This window comes from Neophocaena asiaeorientalis, unplaced genomic scaffold (assembly GCF_003031525.2).
Source record: "Neophocaena asiaeorientalis asiaeorientalis breed wild unplaced genomic scaffold, Neophocaena_asiaeorientalis_V1.1 scaffold296, whole genome shotgun sequence".
Taxonomy (NCBI): domain Eukaryota; kingdom Metazoa; phylum Chordata; class Mammalia; order Artiodactyla; family Phocoenidae; genus Neophocaena; species Neophocaena asiaeorientalis.
In genome coordinates this window covers 840,709-856,205 of record NW_020175084.1, presented here as the reverse complement: position 1 = coordinate 856,205, position 15,497 = coordinate 840,709, and the positions used below count along the sequence as shown (strand labels likewise).

Here is a 15,497-nt window from a genome sequence, read left to right as displayed (position 1 = left end):
CAAAATCATTACAGGCCTATGTTTGGAAGTGAAAATATTTATGTATAAAAACTTCTGAAATGATTTTTTTGTGTAAACTTCTTGTGAGGTCAGGAACTATTATTCAGTTACAAATTAATCATTTATGTTGTTCTTTATCAGTGCATTCTTTTTTAACTAGTAATATTTGTTAGAGCAGTTGTAGTTTTATAGAAATCTTGAGTGGGCGGTGCAGAGAGTTCTTCCTGTTCTTCCTACAGTTTCTGCTATTATTAACATATTGCTTTAGTGTGGTACATTTGTTACAGATTATGAGCCAATATTGATACATTATTATTAACTGAAGACCATAGTATATATGGTTCACTGCTTGTGTTGTATATTCTGTGGGTTTTGACAATGTATAATGACATGTATCCACCATTTTCCTCAAACTCAGAGGCTGCTTCCTCAGCCGTGTCCAGTCTACTAATCAGCCCATCAAAGACGTTCTTCATTTTTCTTATCGTGTTTTTGATCTCTAGCATTTCTTTTTACTTTTTTCTTAGAATTTTCCATCTCTCTGTCTACATTGCCCATCTGTTCCTGCATGCTGTCTGCTTTATCCGTTAGAGCTCTGAGCATATTTATCATAGTTGTTTTAAATTCGCAGTTTGATAAATCCAGCATCCCTGCCATGTCTGGTTTGGATGCTTGCTCTGTCTCTTCAAGTTGTGTTTTTTGCCTTTTAGAATGCCTTGTAATTTTTTTCTTGGTAGCCAGACATGATGTACCCAGTGAAAGGAACTGCTGTAAACAGGCCTTTAGAGATGTGGCAGTGAGATGTGGGGAGGGAAGCCTTCTGTATTCCTATGATTAGGTCTCAGTTTGTTAGTGAGCCTATGGCTCTGGACTGTGAACTTGACAAATGTTTCTCAGGTTTCTTTCTCCCTCCCTAGGTGGGACAGGATGGCTGGAGTGGGCTGGAGTTGGGTGTTTCCCTTCCTTGGGTCAGTTAGGCTCTGGTTAACTAGTTTCTCCTGAGGGCAGGCCTTATTAAAAACAGACTGCTTTGGGTATTTCAAATTGTTGAAATTCATTTCTCCTCCCCCTACCAGAAGCCAGAGGGGATTCTTCTCTCATATTTACTGTGGAAACCTGGTCAAGCTCCTGGAGGAAATCTCACAATATTGAGGGGATCCCCCTATGACTGGGTCCCCCTGGAGTTTTTAACTCTCAGAGTTGTCCACGCTGAGATTTTCCTACCCTCGCACTGATTCACATGCGGTTTCCACTTGTGAGTCTGTTTCAATCAGCTGCAGCTCCCTGTGTTCTCCTGTTGATCTCTCCAGTCCTGGGGGCATTGCTTTGCTCTGTCTTCTCTGCAAGGGAAGCCAACTAACCCTTTTTATGGTATGTTGAAACATACATTTGAAATGAATCTTTTATTTCACCTTAGAAAAAAAGGCTTTGAAAAAAATTACTATTAGAATATAGTTAATTGTAAAGACCTAGAAAATACCTAGAATTCCTAGCAGATTTTTACTTTAGAATGTAGGGATCACAATACAATAAGAGCTAAATTATTGAGTCTTTACCATTTACCACACACAGTTCTAGATGCTTACAAGCCATTAATTTATTTAATCCTCACAGCAATCTTGTTATGTAAGGTATTTTTATTATCCCCATTTTATAGATGAGGAAGCCAAGGGTTAGAGAAATTACAAAACTTTCCCAAGGTTTTACAAACTAGCACGTGGCAGAGCTGGGATTTGACCACCATATTTCCTTGTGAGCTCACGCTTTAAAATGAGAGCTAGATTTGGAGAAAAGGATACTTTGTAAATGATTAGTTTTCTTTTTTTTTTAAGTTTTTAAGTCATTGATTATACTAATAGTACCCCCTCCCCCCCCCTTTGGAGGAGTGGGTATATTTGTGAAATCAAAGAAAGGGTTTCTTTTTCAGTTTTAAGAATTACTAATTTCACTGGTTTCTGGAAAGGAATTGAGGGTATAAAATAGTGTAACTTGATCCGCAAGTAAATTGCTTACATAGAATTCAGAGTTATCTATTCAGACTGACCAGCATTTAAGATTTCCTTGTTTAGTCTTTAGTTTTCAATTAAAGCAGCTTCCCCTCCTTACCCCATTATGTCCTAAAGCCCTCTAATGTTTTACATAATACATTTAAGTGTGTGAATAATAATACCATGTACTTTATCTGATTTATGTAATCAAAAGGTTTTACAAATTTCAACACTGATAGTCTTATTACCAGATAAGGAATATATAGGTGTTTAACTCTAAAACACCCCCTTATAAAAACAGAAGTGATTCAGCCGAGTGTACAGTAAGGCTACCTTCCTGCCTGTGCTTCCACTTTGTCACTCAAGTACAGACCACTTCCCCAGGAGAGTTTGTTTGGGTTTGTCTTGTTAGTTCTTGCCTTAAGGAAGTACACTTGGTTTTCTCCTTCATAGGTTAGATTAGGAAAAACCCTCTTCTTTTTTAAGCAGTTTGAAACTATGGTAATAGAATGTGGCGTTAATGGGTTTTCTTTGTAACCTCCAAACAGAGCAACATTTTGCAGATGTCGTACTTAGTGAAGAATTTCTCAACCTCGGCATTGAACAAGTGTGCAGCTTAATCTCGAGTGACAAACTTACCATTTCTTCAGAAGAGAAAGTAAGTGTATTTTTCTTTTCCCAGTGTACAGTGATATAGTAGTTTTCCTTTCTTTCACTTTGTTTTGTAACTTTGTGATCCTGTATGTGTAGTGACAGCCAGTGATCTTTGATCTGGAAGTTGAGAAACTCCGCTAGTTGACTTGTTGGTTGTGTAAATAACTGTGTTCTCACCCCTTAGGAGCTTCCCTAAATGGTTAGACACCAGGGTTTTGTGCTTGACCCCACAGCAAGAGCTTGCATACATTGAACTATCTGAAACAAAGGGCCTTTGGGGAACTGGGTTTCTTCTCACAGCTAGATACCAGGGAAAATTGTGATCTAAACATAATATTCTCAGACCTCCCTGGTGGCACAGTGGTTAAGAATCCACCTGCCAATGCAGGGGACATGGGTTCAAGCCCTGGTCCGGGAAGATCCCACATGCCGTGGAGCAACTAGCCCGTGCGCCACAACTACTGAGCCTGTGTGCCACAACTACTGAAGCCTGCATGCCTAGAGCCCATGCTCCTCAACAAGAGAAGCCACCGCAATGAGAAGCCTGTACACAGCGACAAAGAGTAGCCCCCGCTCACGCTCAGCACAACTAGAGAAAGGCCGTGTGCAACAACGAAGACCCAATGCAGCCAAAAATAAATAAATAAATAAATAAATTAATAAAAAGAAGCCACTTCAAAAATAAATAAATAAATAAACATAATATTCACAAACCAAAGTAATTTCACCATCATGTGAGTTGGACGAAGTCACCCAGGTGGCAAAGTTTAGCTAGTTCCAGACTGACCTCTTCCTTCAGAATGGCCCCTGCAGCTTACACCCCACCCTCTCCATGTGTCCTTCCCCCTTTCCAGAGCCCTGTGCAGCTGCTTTGTCTGGTTGTAACCTGTCTCTCCGAAGTTGGGGTTGCCTTTTTCAGACACCTGTACCTTTTGTATTGGTGGAGGGAGAAGCTTCTCAGTGGGTTTTATTATTTGGGTAGGTTTTGTAGCTTGTGGGAATCAGGGGGCAAAAGCTTATGAACCTGCAGTGTTTGGAGGAAGTGAAACTTGAGTTTTTCCTTTGTGTGATTTGTTGTATAAACTTTGTTGTTCTTTTCCTCAAGGATATTCATACTGCTTGGGGCAAAAAGACACATTTCTTATAATATTTACCAAATAAAAAAATATGTGAAAGTGGTTGTGAAATGTATAATCTTAACACCCCAGAAATATAGAGGAGAGGAAGACACTGCTATTCATGTTTAATAGATGTGTGTTGAGTGCATACTGTGTACCAGACACTGCCATGGAGTCCTCCATACAAGAAGATTGCAAAATAAAATCCTTTACTCATGACTAGAGGGACAACCAGTGGGGTAATAAATGATCACAGAATGCTGTAGAGGGTCCAGAAGGAGCCTTTAATCATTCCTTGGATACAGATTGGAGTTAAGTGTGGCTCAGATGTATGATCCAAATTTTTAAAAGTGCGTATGAGTTTGCCAGGGAAACAGGGATGGGTGGGAAGGAGAAGGGCAGACCAGGTAGAGGGAACAGAATATGTAAGTGTAAAGAGGTGTGAAAGAATGACTGCATTCTTTTAGTTCAGTACAATTAGAGTTTACAGTATATTTGGCACAGTGGTAGGAGATAAGGTGGGAAGATGACATAAAATACCATCTCAGCCATGTTAAAGAAAATTGACTTGGACTTCCCTGGTGGCACAGTGAATAGGAATCTGCCTGCCAATGCAGGGGACACTGATTCAAGCCCTAGTTCGGGAAGATCCCACATGCAGCAGAGCAGCTAAGCCCGTGCACCACGACTACTAAGCCTGCTTTCTAGACCCCGCATGACACAACTACTGAGCCCGTGTGCCGCAACTACTGAAGCCCGCGCACCTAGAGCCCATGCTCCACAACAAGAGAAGCCACAACAAGAAGCCTATGCACTGCAATGAAGCCTAAGCCCCCACTCACCACAGCTAGAGAAAGCCCGCGCACAGCAACGAGGGCCCAACACAGCCAAAAATAAATAAAATTTTTTTTTAAAAAATTGACTTTATCCTGGTGATGAAGAGCCTCTGAAGGGTTCTAATCAGTAGAAGAGTGCTATGATAATGCCTTCACTGTAGAAATGTCACGGAGGCTGTTCTGGTTTTCTACTGCTGCATAACAACCACCCCAAAATGCAGTGACATAAAACAACCATGTCGTTATGCTCACAGTCTGTGGGCAGAATTCATGCAGGGCACATAGGGACAGCTTGTCTCTGCTCTGCAGTGCCTGGGGCTTCAGCTGGGTTGGCTTGATGGGTGGCATTATTCTACTGGAGCCACATACCCAAGGCTTCAGTCCCTCTGCACATGGCATCTTATGTTTCTGGAACACCCAGGATGGTTCCTTCACTCGCTTGTCTGGCTCCTGGGCCAGGTATTGGTTGGTAGCTCACCCTCCCCACCTCCCTTCCTCTCTATGACTGGCTTGGGTCTCATAGCATCTCATCTCCAGTAATCAGACTTTTACATGACACCTGGCTTCCCCCAAATGAGCATTTCAAGAGACCAGAGGCATCTTATGACCCAGCTTCAGAAGCCCCACAGCACTGCCTCCACAACCTTCTGTTGGTTACACAGGGCCAGCTTAGATTCCTGTGGGAGGTTACTATATAAGGTGTGGATACCAGAGAAGTGGTTTATTAGGGACCATTTTTGGAGACTAGCTCCAAAGTGGTGGTGTGCAGAATGGACCAAAAGTGGGGTGAGGGTCATATAGAAGGATGTTGAAGTTACCAGTGAGCAATAGGATCTGATATAGGGTGGTAGAAAGAGGGGTGGAGAAGAGAAGACAGAGCTGAGAAATAGCAGATAGAATTGACAGGACCCTCTTTATCTTCTAGCATCTGGCACATAGAGGTACTTGGTGACTGAATGAATTAAAGAGGCTCATTAATTATAATGTAGATTATTTTTAGCTTCTTGCTCTATACCTGCATCAAAATAACCTATTTTTTGCTTCCTAGTTATTCATTTACATATCATCAAACATTTTCTACAACCCGTTAAAGATTACTGGGTTGTATATTCATCAGTCTGGAAGGAAATTATGTAGTCAAATTCTGTCTTCATAATAGCTTATTAGCTTTCTCATACATATATGTTGTAATGCCCTTATTATTTTGATTATTTTTAATATAAAATATTATATTTTAATACATTCTACTGTTGTGACAAAAGAGAGTTAATCTATTCTGCAGATCCTTGATTTAGAAGTATATGGTCCAGCATTTGTTTGTAAACCCAAAGAAAAAGCCAAAAAATGAGTTGTTGCTAAGAGTACATGATTTTCATTCCAAATATCACTTTGCTTTATTATTTTGGGTGCTTTATTCAAAAGGGACTTTAGATTTAAATCTAAGTAAGTAGAACCAAATTCAATTTGGAGAGGTTGTCAACAATGAATTAGATCATATATCATCAAATTATCACTGCTGCCACTCAAGTTCAAGAAGATTAGATAATGTACTTGATGAAATATGTAGTAAATACCCAGCAAAAAGTACTCACTAAATACATAAAAGTACTCGAGTACTTATTAAAGTATCTAGTAAATTAAAAGTAGATCTACCATATGATCCAGCAGTCCCACTTCTGAGTATGTATCCAAAGGAAATAAAAACAGAATCTTGAAGAGATATCTGTATTGCTGTGTTGGCTGCAGCATTTTTCACAATAACCAAGATGTGGAAACAACCTGAATGAATGGATAGAGAGGTGCTATATACACACAATGGATTATTACTCAGCCATAAAAAGAAGGAAATGCTGCCTTTTGTGACAACATGGATGGACCTTGAGGGCATTATGCTAAGTGAAATAAGTCAGAGAAAAACAAATACTGTATCATCTCACTTATATGCAGACTCAAAAGTCAAACTCAAAGAGAGTTGAGTGGTGGTTACCAGGGGCTGGGAGTAGGGGAATCTGGGAGATGTTGGTCAAAGGGTACAAACTTCTAGTTATAAGATGAAAAAGTTCTAGAGACCTAATGTGACTAACAATACTGTATTATCTAAAAGTTCCTGAGAGTACCTCTTAAATTAAGTACATACTAAGTACCAAATTAAAAAAATAAAAAGCAAAGAAATAAATGGAGTGGATGTACTTTTCAAGTGCATCATAAGTCAGGATTTGAAAAACTTGAGCCATGGATTAAACTTGGATGTCTTAGCAAGAGTTGTATACAAAATGTAATATTGTATTTTATTCAGATGCCTTGGTACATAACTCATTACTTATTTTTCTTTCCCCCATATTTTCGGCAAGGTATTTGAAGCAGTAATAGCTTGGGTGAACCATGACAAGGATGTAAGGCAAGAATTTATGGCTCGGCTGATGGAACATGTACGGTTACCTTTACTTCCTCGGGAATATTTAGTTCAGGTAAAAGCATTTGCAAAACACATGAGTACACCTGCTCCATGTCACTGGGCTGACAGCATGTAGATTCCTGTTACACAGTGGTAGCTAGGCAGAGGGCAGTAAACGCACCTGCTGTCCTTGGCAGCTGCTAACTCTTGGGGCAGTTCCCAGTCTTAGAGGTTTGCTTCTTCCCTATTTCTGATTTGAGTAAGCAAGTACTAGAGCTTATGGAGGCAGTATTTGTGGTGACTTAAGTACATGTAAATAAATGCATTTGTGGCTCTGTGTCACTGCTCTGCATCTCCTTTGCTTTCCTTTTGATAGCCTGCTCTGACGGCTCTGTAGAAATGGAATTTTGATGTTCAACTCGAATACTTTTTAATTTTCCTTCACAGTTTCAGTGGCTTGCATTTGGTTTCTGTCTTTACTTCTAAACTGAGGAAAACCAGGTTATTTGAAATAAATAGCAATAAATGGATCTTTAGTAGTCTCTGAACAATTTTAAATTTATTGTTTTATTGATATTCTACTAGGAACATTTCAACATTTTAATTTATAATTGAAACCATGTAATGAAACATTTCTTTATTAGGAGATTAGATCTGATCATTTTAGAATTTCTTGAAGCCTCATTATTTGTTGTAATTTGTGTAATCATTGGTACTCTGCCTTTAAGAAAATGAACAGAAAAAAATCTGTCCTGTGCTTGACGTCAGGGATAGCAAGGACAAGTTTTATTTGTGGTGTAGGCACATTGTTTTAAAGTATTTTGAATTCCTTTTCCGTGTATTTAGTTTGTGCTTTAAAAAGACATCTTTAATTTATAAATATTTCCTCCCCCACCTGAAGGACTCATTATCTAAATTTTCTTATTTTTCTTACTATTTGGCTTAATGTTTAAAGATAACAAATAGGTGAACGTATTATTATCCAAAGATTATTCTGTAGCTGACATTGAAGTATATAATTTTCATTGCAATTCTTCTTTATTACCTATAAATATTTTGCTCTGCAGACCAGATACTTGAGCATTTGGGGGCATCATTTACTTTTCTTTTAGTGATATTTATAAACTTTCCTCTGTAACTTTTAGACTGAACCAGGGAGGATAGTTATTGCTTTTTTCCTCTACTTTGTTTCTTTGTCAGTCTTATCATGAAGTAGCTATCCCCTCATGGGGTGGGTCTGATTTCTTCTTCCAGAGGGTTGAGGAAGAAGCACTGGTGAAGAACAGCAGTGCTTGCAAAGATTACCTCATTGAAGCTATGAAGTATCATCTGCTACCAACAGAGCAGCGTATATTAATGAAGAGTGTCCGGACCCGACTTAGGACACCCATGAACCTTCCCAAAGTAGGATCTGCTGTTCATACTTGTTACTACCTCATCTGAAAGGCCCATAGTGAGGCTGTTAATATTTTACTCATCTGATTTTCCATGTGCCCAGGAATTCATTGAAGTGTATATAATTCAACTTCTCTATTGATTTTGTCTGTGGAGGGTGGGGATTGTTTGACTCACTTAATCTTTATAAACTACATGATGTCACTCTTCTGGAACAGAGGCAACCGGTATTTGTCCCTTCTGAGTTTTTTTTAGTTCTTTACAAAGGTTTCTTTGTAAGCTACATGTTTGGATAGTAACTGAAAACCGACTAGTTTCACAGAATTGCTAAGAACTTAGGATGCTAGCTTGTTCCTTTTGTTCCTTCCTATTGTCTGTTGTGTACTATTTAATGGTTCACTCACACATCATACATAGTCATTTCAGTGTAGATTTTCCATATGTTTTCCCAGATCTCCAGTGTTCATGTAATTCCTCTGTGAAAGTTCATATTCTACCTTTATCTTTTTAGTTGAAGCCATTCATGTCTTACTGATTTAATTTTCCTTACGAATAACCCCTCATTTCTGTCTCTCTGTTTGCAATTCCTTCTGCTCTGTTTGCATCTTTACAGTACTAGGAGACCAGCACTTTAAGCACCATTTTGTGTATGGTCTAATCAGAATGACCCATAATATAATGCTTTTATTTATGTATTGATTTTTAGCTCTCATGTGTGTTTGGGGCAATGATGAATTAAGAAATAAGAATTAATCTGTTATCCACTGTTTTCTTATATCACCTTTAGTTATTACTTTACCTTTTCATTAAATTAAATCTTTTAAATTCTTTCACTTTAATGCTTTTATTTAGTGTTTTTTCAATTTTATTTTATTTTTTTGGAGTCTACATTTTAATTGCTTCAAATCCATATTAGTAGTGTTTTTCTGTTTTGCCCGGTGTTAACAAGAGTTCTCAGTTTAGAACCAACTGTATTTTGCCAGTGTGCTACTCCCTCCTTTTTTCTAGATCATTAGTAAATATTTTAATTTAAAATGGACTTCAGTACTCTCCCTGGTGATACCTCATTAGAAATACCCACTTACCAACATAGTCCGTTTGTAGGAAGTTTCAGTCTATATGATTATGTTTATTATCTAAGCCAAAAAGTAAATAATTTGGCACATAACATCTATTGAGATTCAGGATCATATAGATTCAAATTTGGCATGCTTTTTTTTTAAACATCCCTCTGCGTGTTACTCATCGTTTCATAGGCTCCTGGAAGTTCAAATGCTTTTCTCAAAATATTCTAAATTTTTACTGAGAATTATTATCACTTAAAAAGTATTTACAAGGCACTCACTTCCTACCCTATTTTGAAAATTGGTATTTGCCGTTTTTAAATTTTCTGATCTCTCCTCAGTTCTCCAAGATTTTTCAAAAATAATTGTAAGTGGCTCAGTAAGTACATTAGCTAGTTCCCTTAACACCTTAGTATGCATGCCATCTGGGTCTGCTGATTTTATAAGTGTTCACATTTTCCAAATACCCTTTTACCTCCTTTTATAAGTAGCCGTCTCTATAAGTCTTCATTACTTCATATTTGTCCATATTATTTGGTGTCAGTTTTTGTTCTTACAAAAAAAATAGATTTATAAAAGTTGTTCATAGGCTTAGCCCATTCGAATTATTATTTCTTTTATGCTGGTCTCTTTAACTTCCTTCTAAATAGCTTGTTTTATCTTTAATACTTTTTAAACATTTCATATTTATAAAAGATCTCTTCTTAACTTGCATATTCCCTCTGCTGGCATCTTTAGCTTTGCTATCTTTAGCTATGCCTTAACCTTTAGAGAGAAAACTAATTCTCTTCTAATTTCTGTAATAAGCATGTCGCTTTTGAAAACATTCTAAAGAGTCTTTGGTAAAATCCTATCAAGTATTTTCTCTTATGTAGAGTTGTGATCATCTGTTCAGTTGACACTCTCTGGGCTTCTCTGGTTGTGGCTTTGGAGTGAGCCTCCTAACTGTATTAAACTTTCGGTTTCTCAGTTCTTTAGCTCTGATTTTGTGGTGGGTATGCTGATCCATGAAGGTTCTCTTCTGTTCTCTCAGGGTGGCTGGGGAGGAGGGTTGCAGACCTGACAGGTAGCAGGGAGCTACTCAGCTCCTGATTTTGCGTTTGCATAGTCTCTCCTCAAAGTTTATTTATCTGCACATGTTTTTGCAAAATTGCTTGTGTTGGACACGTTTTTCAGTAGCACTGTTTGTCATTTTAGAGTGGTTGTACTCAAGATTAATTCTAAATAGGTAGGTAAGAATGAGGCAAAGATTAATTTCTCTTGCTGACATATCATAATCATGGTAAGACCTATGAGACAAAATGTGGTAGCAATGCTGGAATAATAGATAATGTTTCTACCATGACAGTGACTAATTAGGCTCTGATTCTGTGGACGCATACTAATTTGCATCAAAGATCTTTTTATATCTCAGATATTATTTTATATCTCAGATATTATTTATATGACGATATTTTGTATCGTCAGTAAACCGTCTTGGGATTGTGTAAGGCACTCTTGGATTTGGACAGTATAATGAAAAACTGTATATGTTTTGCTACTGTGCTTTGTTGTTAGCTTCTTTTTATCTTTGGAATCTGTATTTTTACAAATGCAATCTTATTATTTCTATATATTTATTTTTCTTTTTTTTACCCAGGATATCTATTAAGATTTCCAGTTGGAAAATTATGAAACTTGGTATTTCAGGAGGCAAAACTAATATTTAATAGGTGAAGAAAATGAAAGAACAAAGTTTAATTGATCTACATTTCAGGATGGTCACTTGAATTTGTGTAACTCCCGACCCCTTGCCTTCCTTAAATACGTCACATTTAACTTTTCCATACAGATGTCTTCCCAGTTTTCTATTCCTTTGCATTAGCATAAACTAGTATGATGTTTCTCAGATCAGGCGTCACAAATAATTGGGGTGTCAGAGTCATGACACCTCTTTTGATGCTAGTAGCACAGTGGTTTTTATCACCGTCTCTTGATCTCATACAAATATCCCTGCTCTCCTGCTCTTGTCTTCCCATGATACATTCTTCCTTTCCCCATTATCTCTGATTCCTGGAGTTCCAAGTCCTCACCCCATTTTACTTCTCTTGGGTGAGTAAAGAACAGATATTACTACCTTTCTCTATATTCGGTAGCACATATTCCCTTCCATCCTCATTTTGATCTACAAGAAGTGAACTATTGTGTGGAAATCACAAGATTCATAGTTGAGAATCATGAAATCTAATAAACCGTATTGTTTCTCAAGGATTATTTGAAAAGTATTCCCTTTAGAGATTTTTTAAACTGATCTTCATCAGAGATGTTAACCAAACCTCTTTCAACTGTTGTCTAACTGCCAGGCGGAGTTTAAAAGTTAAGCACAGGTAGGTCTTCTATAGACCTCTAGATACAGGATTGATCTTACTGTCTGTTTCACCTCTGTGATTTCATAACCTTGCCCCTCCCTTTTTTCCCTTTGGGGTTAGGAGGGAAGGGTATTGCAGATTTTCTTTGTTAATTCTTCCTTTTATTTATTTGTATTCAACACTAGAGGAATGGCAGGTCAGAAAAAAAATTATATAACTGTGCTACATTCAGTCTTCTTTTTAAAACCTTTAAAATTCTTTATACTTTCCAGTAAATAAATTACTAAAATAGGCTTCTTTTAGGAAACAAGATTTATTCTGATTTCTGTGTACCCATCTTTCTATAGTTCCAAGTACAGGTAGGTCGTTGCTCAGTCAAGGTTGCAAACCTTCCCTTTTTGTATGCATGAGTCATTCCATCTTCTGTTTGTTTTGATTTTTTGTTTCTTTTGAACATCCGTTTTTCCTGTCATCTCACTTTTCCCTTGACAGGTCCTTGCCATTCTTTACAGTGTTACACACGTGACATTATTAACTTATACGTTCTTCTGAATTGACAGCTGTGTTTTCAGTGTTTCCAAAGAGTGCCCAGTGTGCCCACTTATACTCATTAAAAGACAAATACATTGATTGCTAAATCCCATCTATCTCTCAAGGTTCTACTCCCTCCAGGAAGCTTTCACTAAATTATGGCTATGTTTCATTTTCTGATCAGGAATAGCAATTAATGTCTATAACTAATCATAGCTTTCTGGTCACATATAATTGTATATAGTTCTTGAAGTACTTTAGAGTCTTGTCTCCTTAGTGATATCTAATAGTTCTTGGGGGTAGAGACCCTGTCTTACATTTCTTATGTAGAACATCTTAGCACAGTTCTGATCAAATATGGAAGATAGGCACTTAATAAATAGTTGTTGGATTGAATTGAACTGAAGAAGTTTATGGACCTCACTTATTCTCAGTGCTGGACTATTCTTCATTCATTCGTTATGATTTCTAGTATCTCCATTATCTGTCCTCTTGGTTGTTTTATTTGTGGGGCATCCAGGGAGGTCTCTTTACTTGACATCTGGGAATCTGTGCTCTCTTGTGAACTCCAATTCAATTAGTCCTCCTTTTTCAATAGGTTTTTTTTTTCCTTCTTCCATCTTTCTTTAATACCTTATTGTCCTTTTCATCTCACCTACCCACTAACATAAATTTCACTTCTGTCTGCTTTCCTAGATTGTGGAGATCTAATCCCTGGTCATTACAAAGCTGGGATCTAGTTTATAGCAAGCCCTATGACACTGCAGCCTTGCCAGTGCTGACTGCCTGCTGTTTTTGGCTTAAATACTGCTTTTGCTTGAAGGATCAGAAACTTAGTTTCTGATATCCTTATTTTTGACTAAATGTGCTAGAAAATAGAATTGTAGTTCTAACATACATGTGTCCCCTTTGTTGATGTTTATTAAATGTTGATGAGGTGGTTGTTTTCCCCCAGCTCCCCCTACCATCTTCATCCTAATATTCTCCATGTCATTGTCTTTGTAAGACATTTTAAATCCCTGAACATGCAGTAGTTGTTGGTTCAAGTGCCTCTACTTCTGCCCTTGCAGTTAATGGTGGTAGTTGGGGGCCAAGCACCAAAGGCTATCCGCAGTGTGGAATGCTATGACTTCAAAGAAGAACGATGGCACCAAGTAGCAGAATTGCCTTCCAGGAGATGTAGGGCAGGTAAGCATCATGCATTGTGGTCATTTCCCTATTGCTGGGTCATTGGGAGCTTCTCTCTCAGGTCTTATTTTATTAACTAGAAAAATCTTTATTGGAAAAGCTTTGATTAAAATAACCATGTGATTACAGAGTGATTGAGGAGCCCCGTGCAACTCATAAGACATCGATGGGGATAGCTGCTCTGTCTTCAATTTACATATTCTTTATACTAGATTCTCTAGTATAAAGTGGAGTAGCTAGCAATTTGCTGGATATTTTCCTACTTACCTTTGCTGAAGTGTTGAGAATTCTTTAGGTTGGGACCCTTGGTTCTAAGAGATTCCTGACTTAGCTAATAAGCCACAGTTTCCTTCTTCCAAGCATTCATTTTACAAACATTTGTTGAAATAGACTTTATTTATCCAAAACTGTAATCAGAAGAGGCAGTTGCAAATTCTAAGGATTCTTCCTGTGACTCAAACCTGGATCCATAAATCATAGCTCCCATAGCAAATGAGTTCTAAGTGTAACAGAGCATTTCTACCATGGTAGTCCTTTAACAGTATATCCTAGAAATTGTTACATAACAGCATAAAGTTAACCCATTCCTTTCAAGCTGTCTAGTATGTTGGACAGGGATTGGATGTAGTATAATTTTTACTAGTTTTTAATTGAACATTAAAATTGTTTTTAATCTTACGTTATAAATAGTACTGCAATGAATTCCTTATACATATATTATTATGTATGTATGCTAATATATTTTAGTGGGATAAAACTCTAGAATTAATGATTCAAAGAGTATGCAAGGAAGATATACCAATTATTACTTCCACTAACAGTAAAATATGAAGGTACAAATTTCCCTACATACCCTATAACACCTTATAATTAAATTGAGTTTTGCAATCTGGTAGGTGAAAAATGCTATCTCATTATCTACTTTGCACTTTTATTATGAGGAAAGTTAAACATCTTTCTGAATGGTCAGTTCATGATTCTTGCCATTTTTTTATTATACTATTTTATTGATTTAATACATTAAGGGAAGTAGCCTTTTTGTCTGTCATTTGTGGTGTGAATGTTTATTTGTATTAATCTTTTATCTTCTGACTTTACTTGCATTATTTTTGTGTTATTTTGGCCATTTAACAATGTTACTTTTTATGAATTCCTGTACATCAGAATTTTGTCCTTGGACTTAAAGATTTGTTTCTTGTGTAGAAAAGTGTTACTCACAAATTATTTGTGTGTGTGTAATTCCCTAATATTAATATCTTAAAAAACTGTGATGCAGTTATCAAGACTAAGAAATTAGCATTGGCATATTACTATTACTTAGTATGATATTCTCTGGGTCCACCCATGTTGCTGCAAATGGCAGTATTTCATTCTTTGTTATGGCTGAGTAATATTCCATTGTATATATAACACATCTTCTTAAACCAATCATCTGTTGATGGGCAGTTGGGTTGTTTCCATGTCTTGGCTATTGTATTGGGCTGGCCAAAAAGTTCATACAGGTTTTTCCATAAGGTTACAGAAAAACCCAAACGACTTTTTGGCCAACCCAATAAATAGTGCTACTCTGAACACTGAGGTGCATGTATCTTTTCAAATTATAGTTTTCATCCTTTCCAGATATATGCCCAGGAGTGGGATTGCTGGATCATATCATAGTTATATTTTCAGTTTTTTTTAAGGAAACTCCATACCATTTTCCATACTGGCTGCACCAATTTACATTCCCACCAACAGCAGGGTTCCCTTTTCTTCACATCCTCTCCACCATTTATTATTTGTAGACTTTTTGATGATAGCCATTCTGACCACTGTGAGGTGAGACCTCATTGTGGTTTTGATTTGCATTTCTCTAATAGAGATGTTGAGCATCTTTTTCATGTGCCTGTTGGCTATCTATATATCTTCTTTGGAGAAATGTCTATTTAGGTTTTTGCCTATTTCCTGATTGGGTTGTTTGGGGTTCTTTTTTGAATAGTA

The 15,497-nt window shown here is 37.2% G+C and overlaps 1 protein-coding gene across 2 annotated transcripts in view; it reads left to right on the top strand.

The window, feature by feature from the left end:
- The window catches only part of KLHL2 (kelch like family member 2), a 118,719-nt gene that overhangs the window by 89,955 nt on the left and 13,267 nt on the right, over positions 1-15,497 (top strand). For both annotated transcript variants that reach the window (XM_024764170.1, XM_024764171.1), the window contains 4 exons: positions 2,537-2,646; positions 6,948-7,064; positions 8,246-8,395; positions 13,400-13,517. In XM_024764170.1, the coding sequence (XP_024619938.1) occupies positions 2,537-2,646; positions 6,948-7,064; positions 8,246-8,395; positions 13,400-13,517 (495 nt within the window). The remainder of the gene's footprint in view (positions 1-2,536; positions 2,647-6,947; positions 7,065-8,245; positions 8,396-13,399; positions 13,518-15,497) is intronic.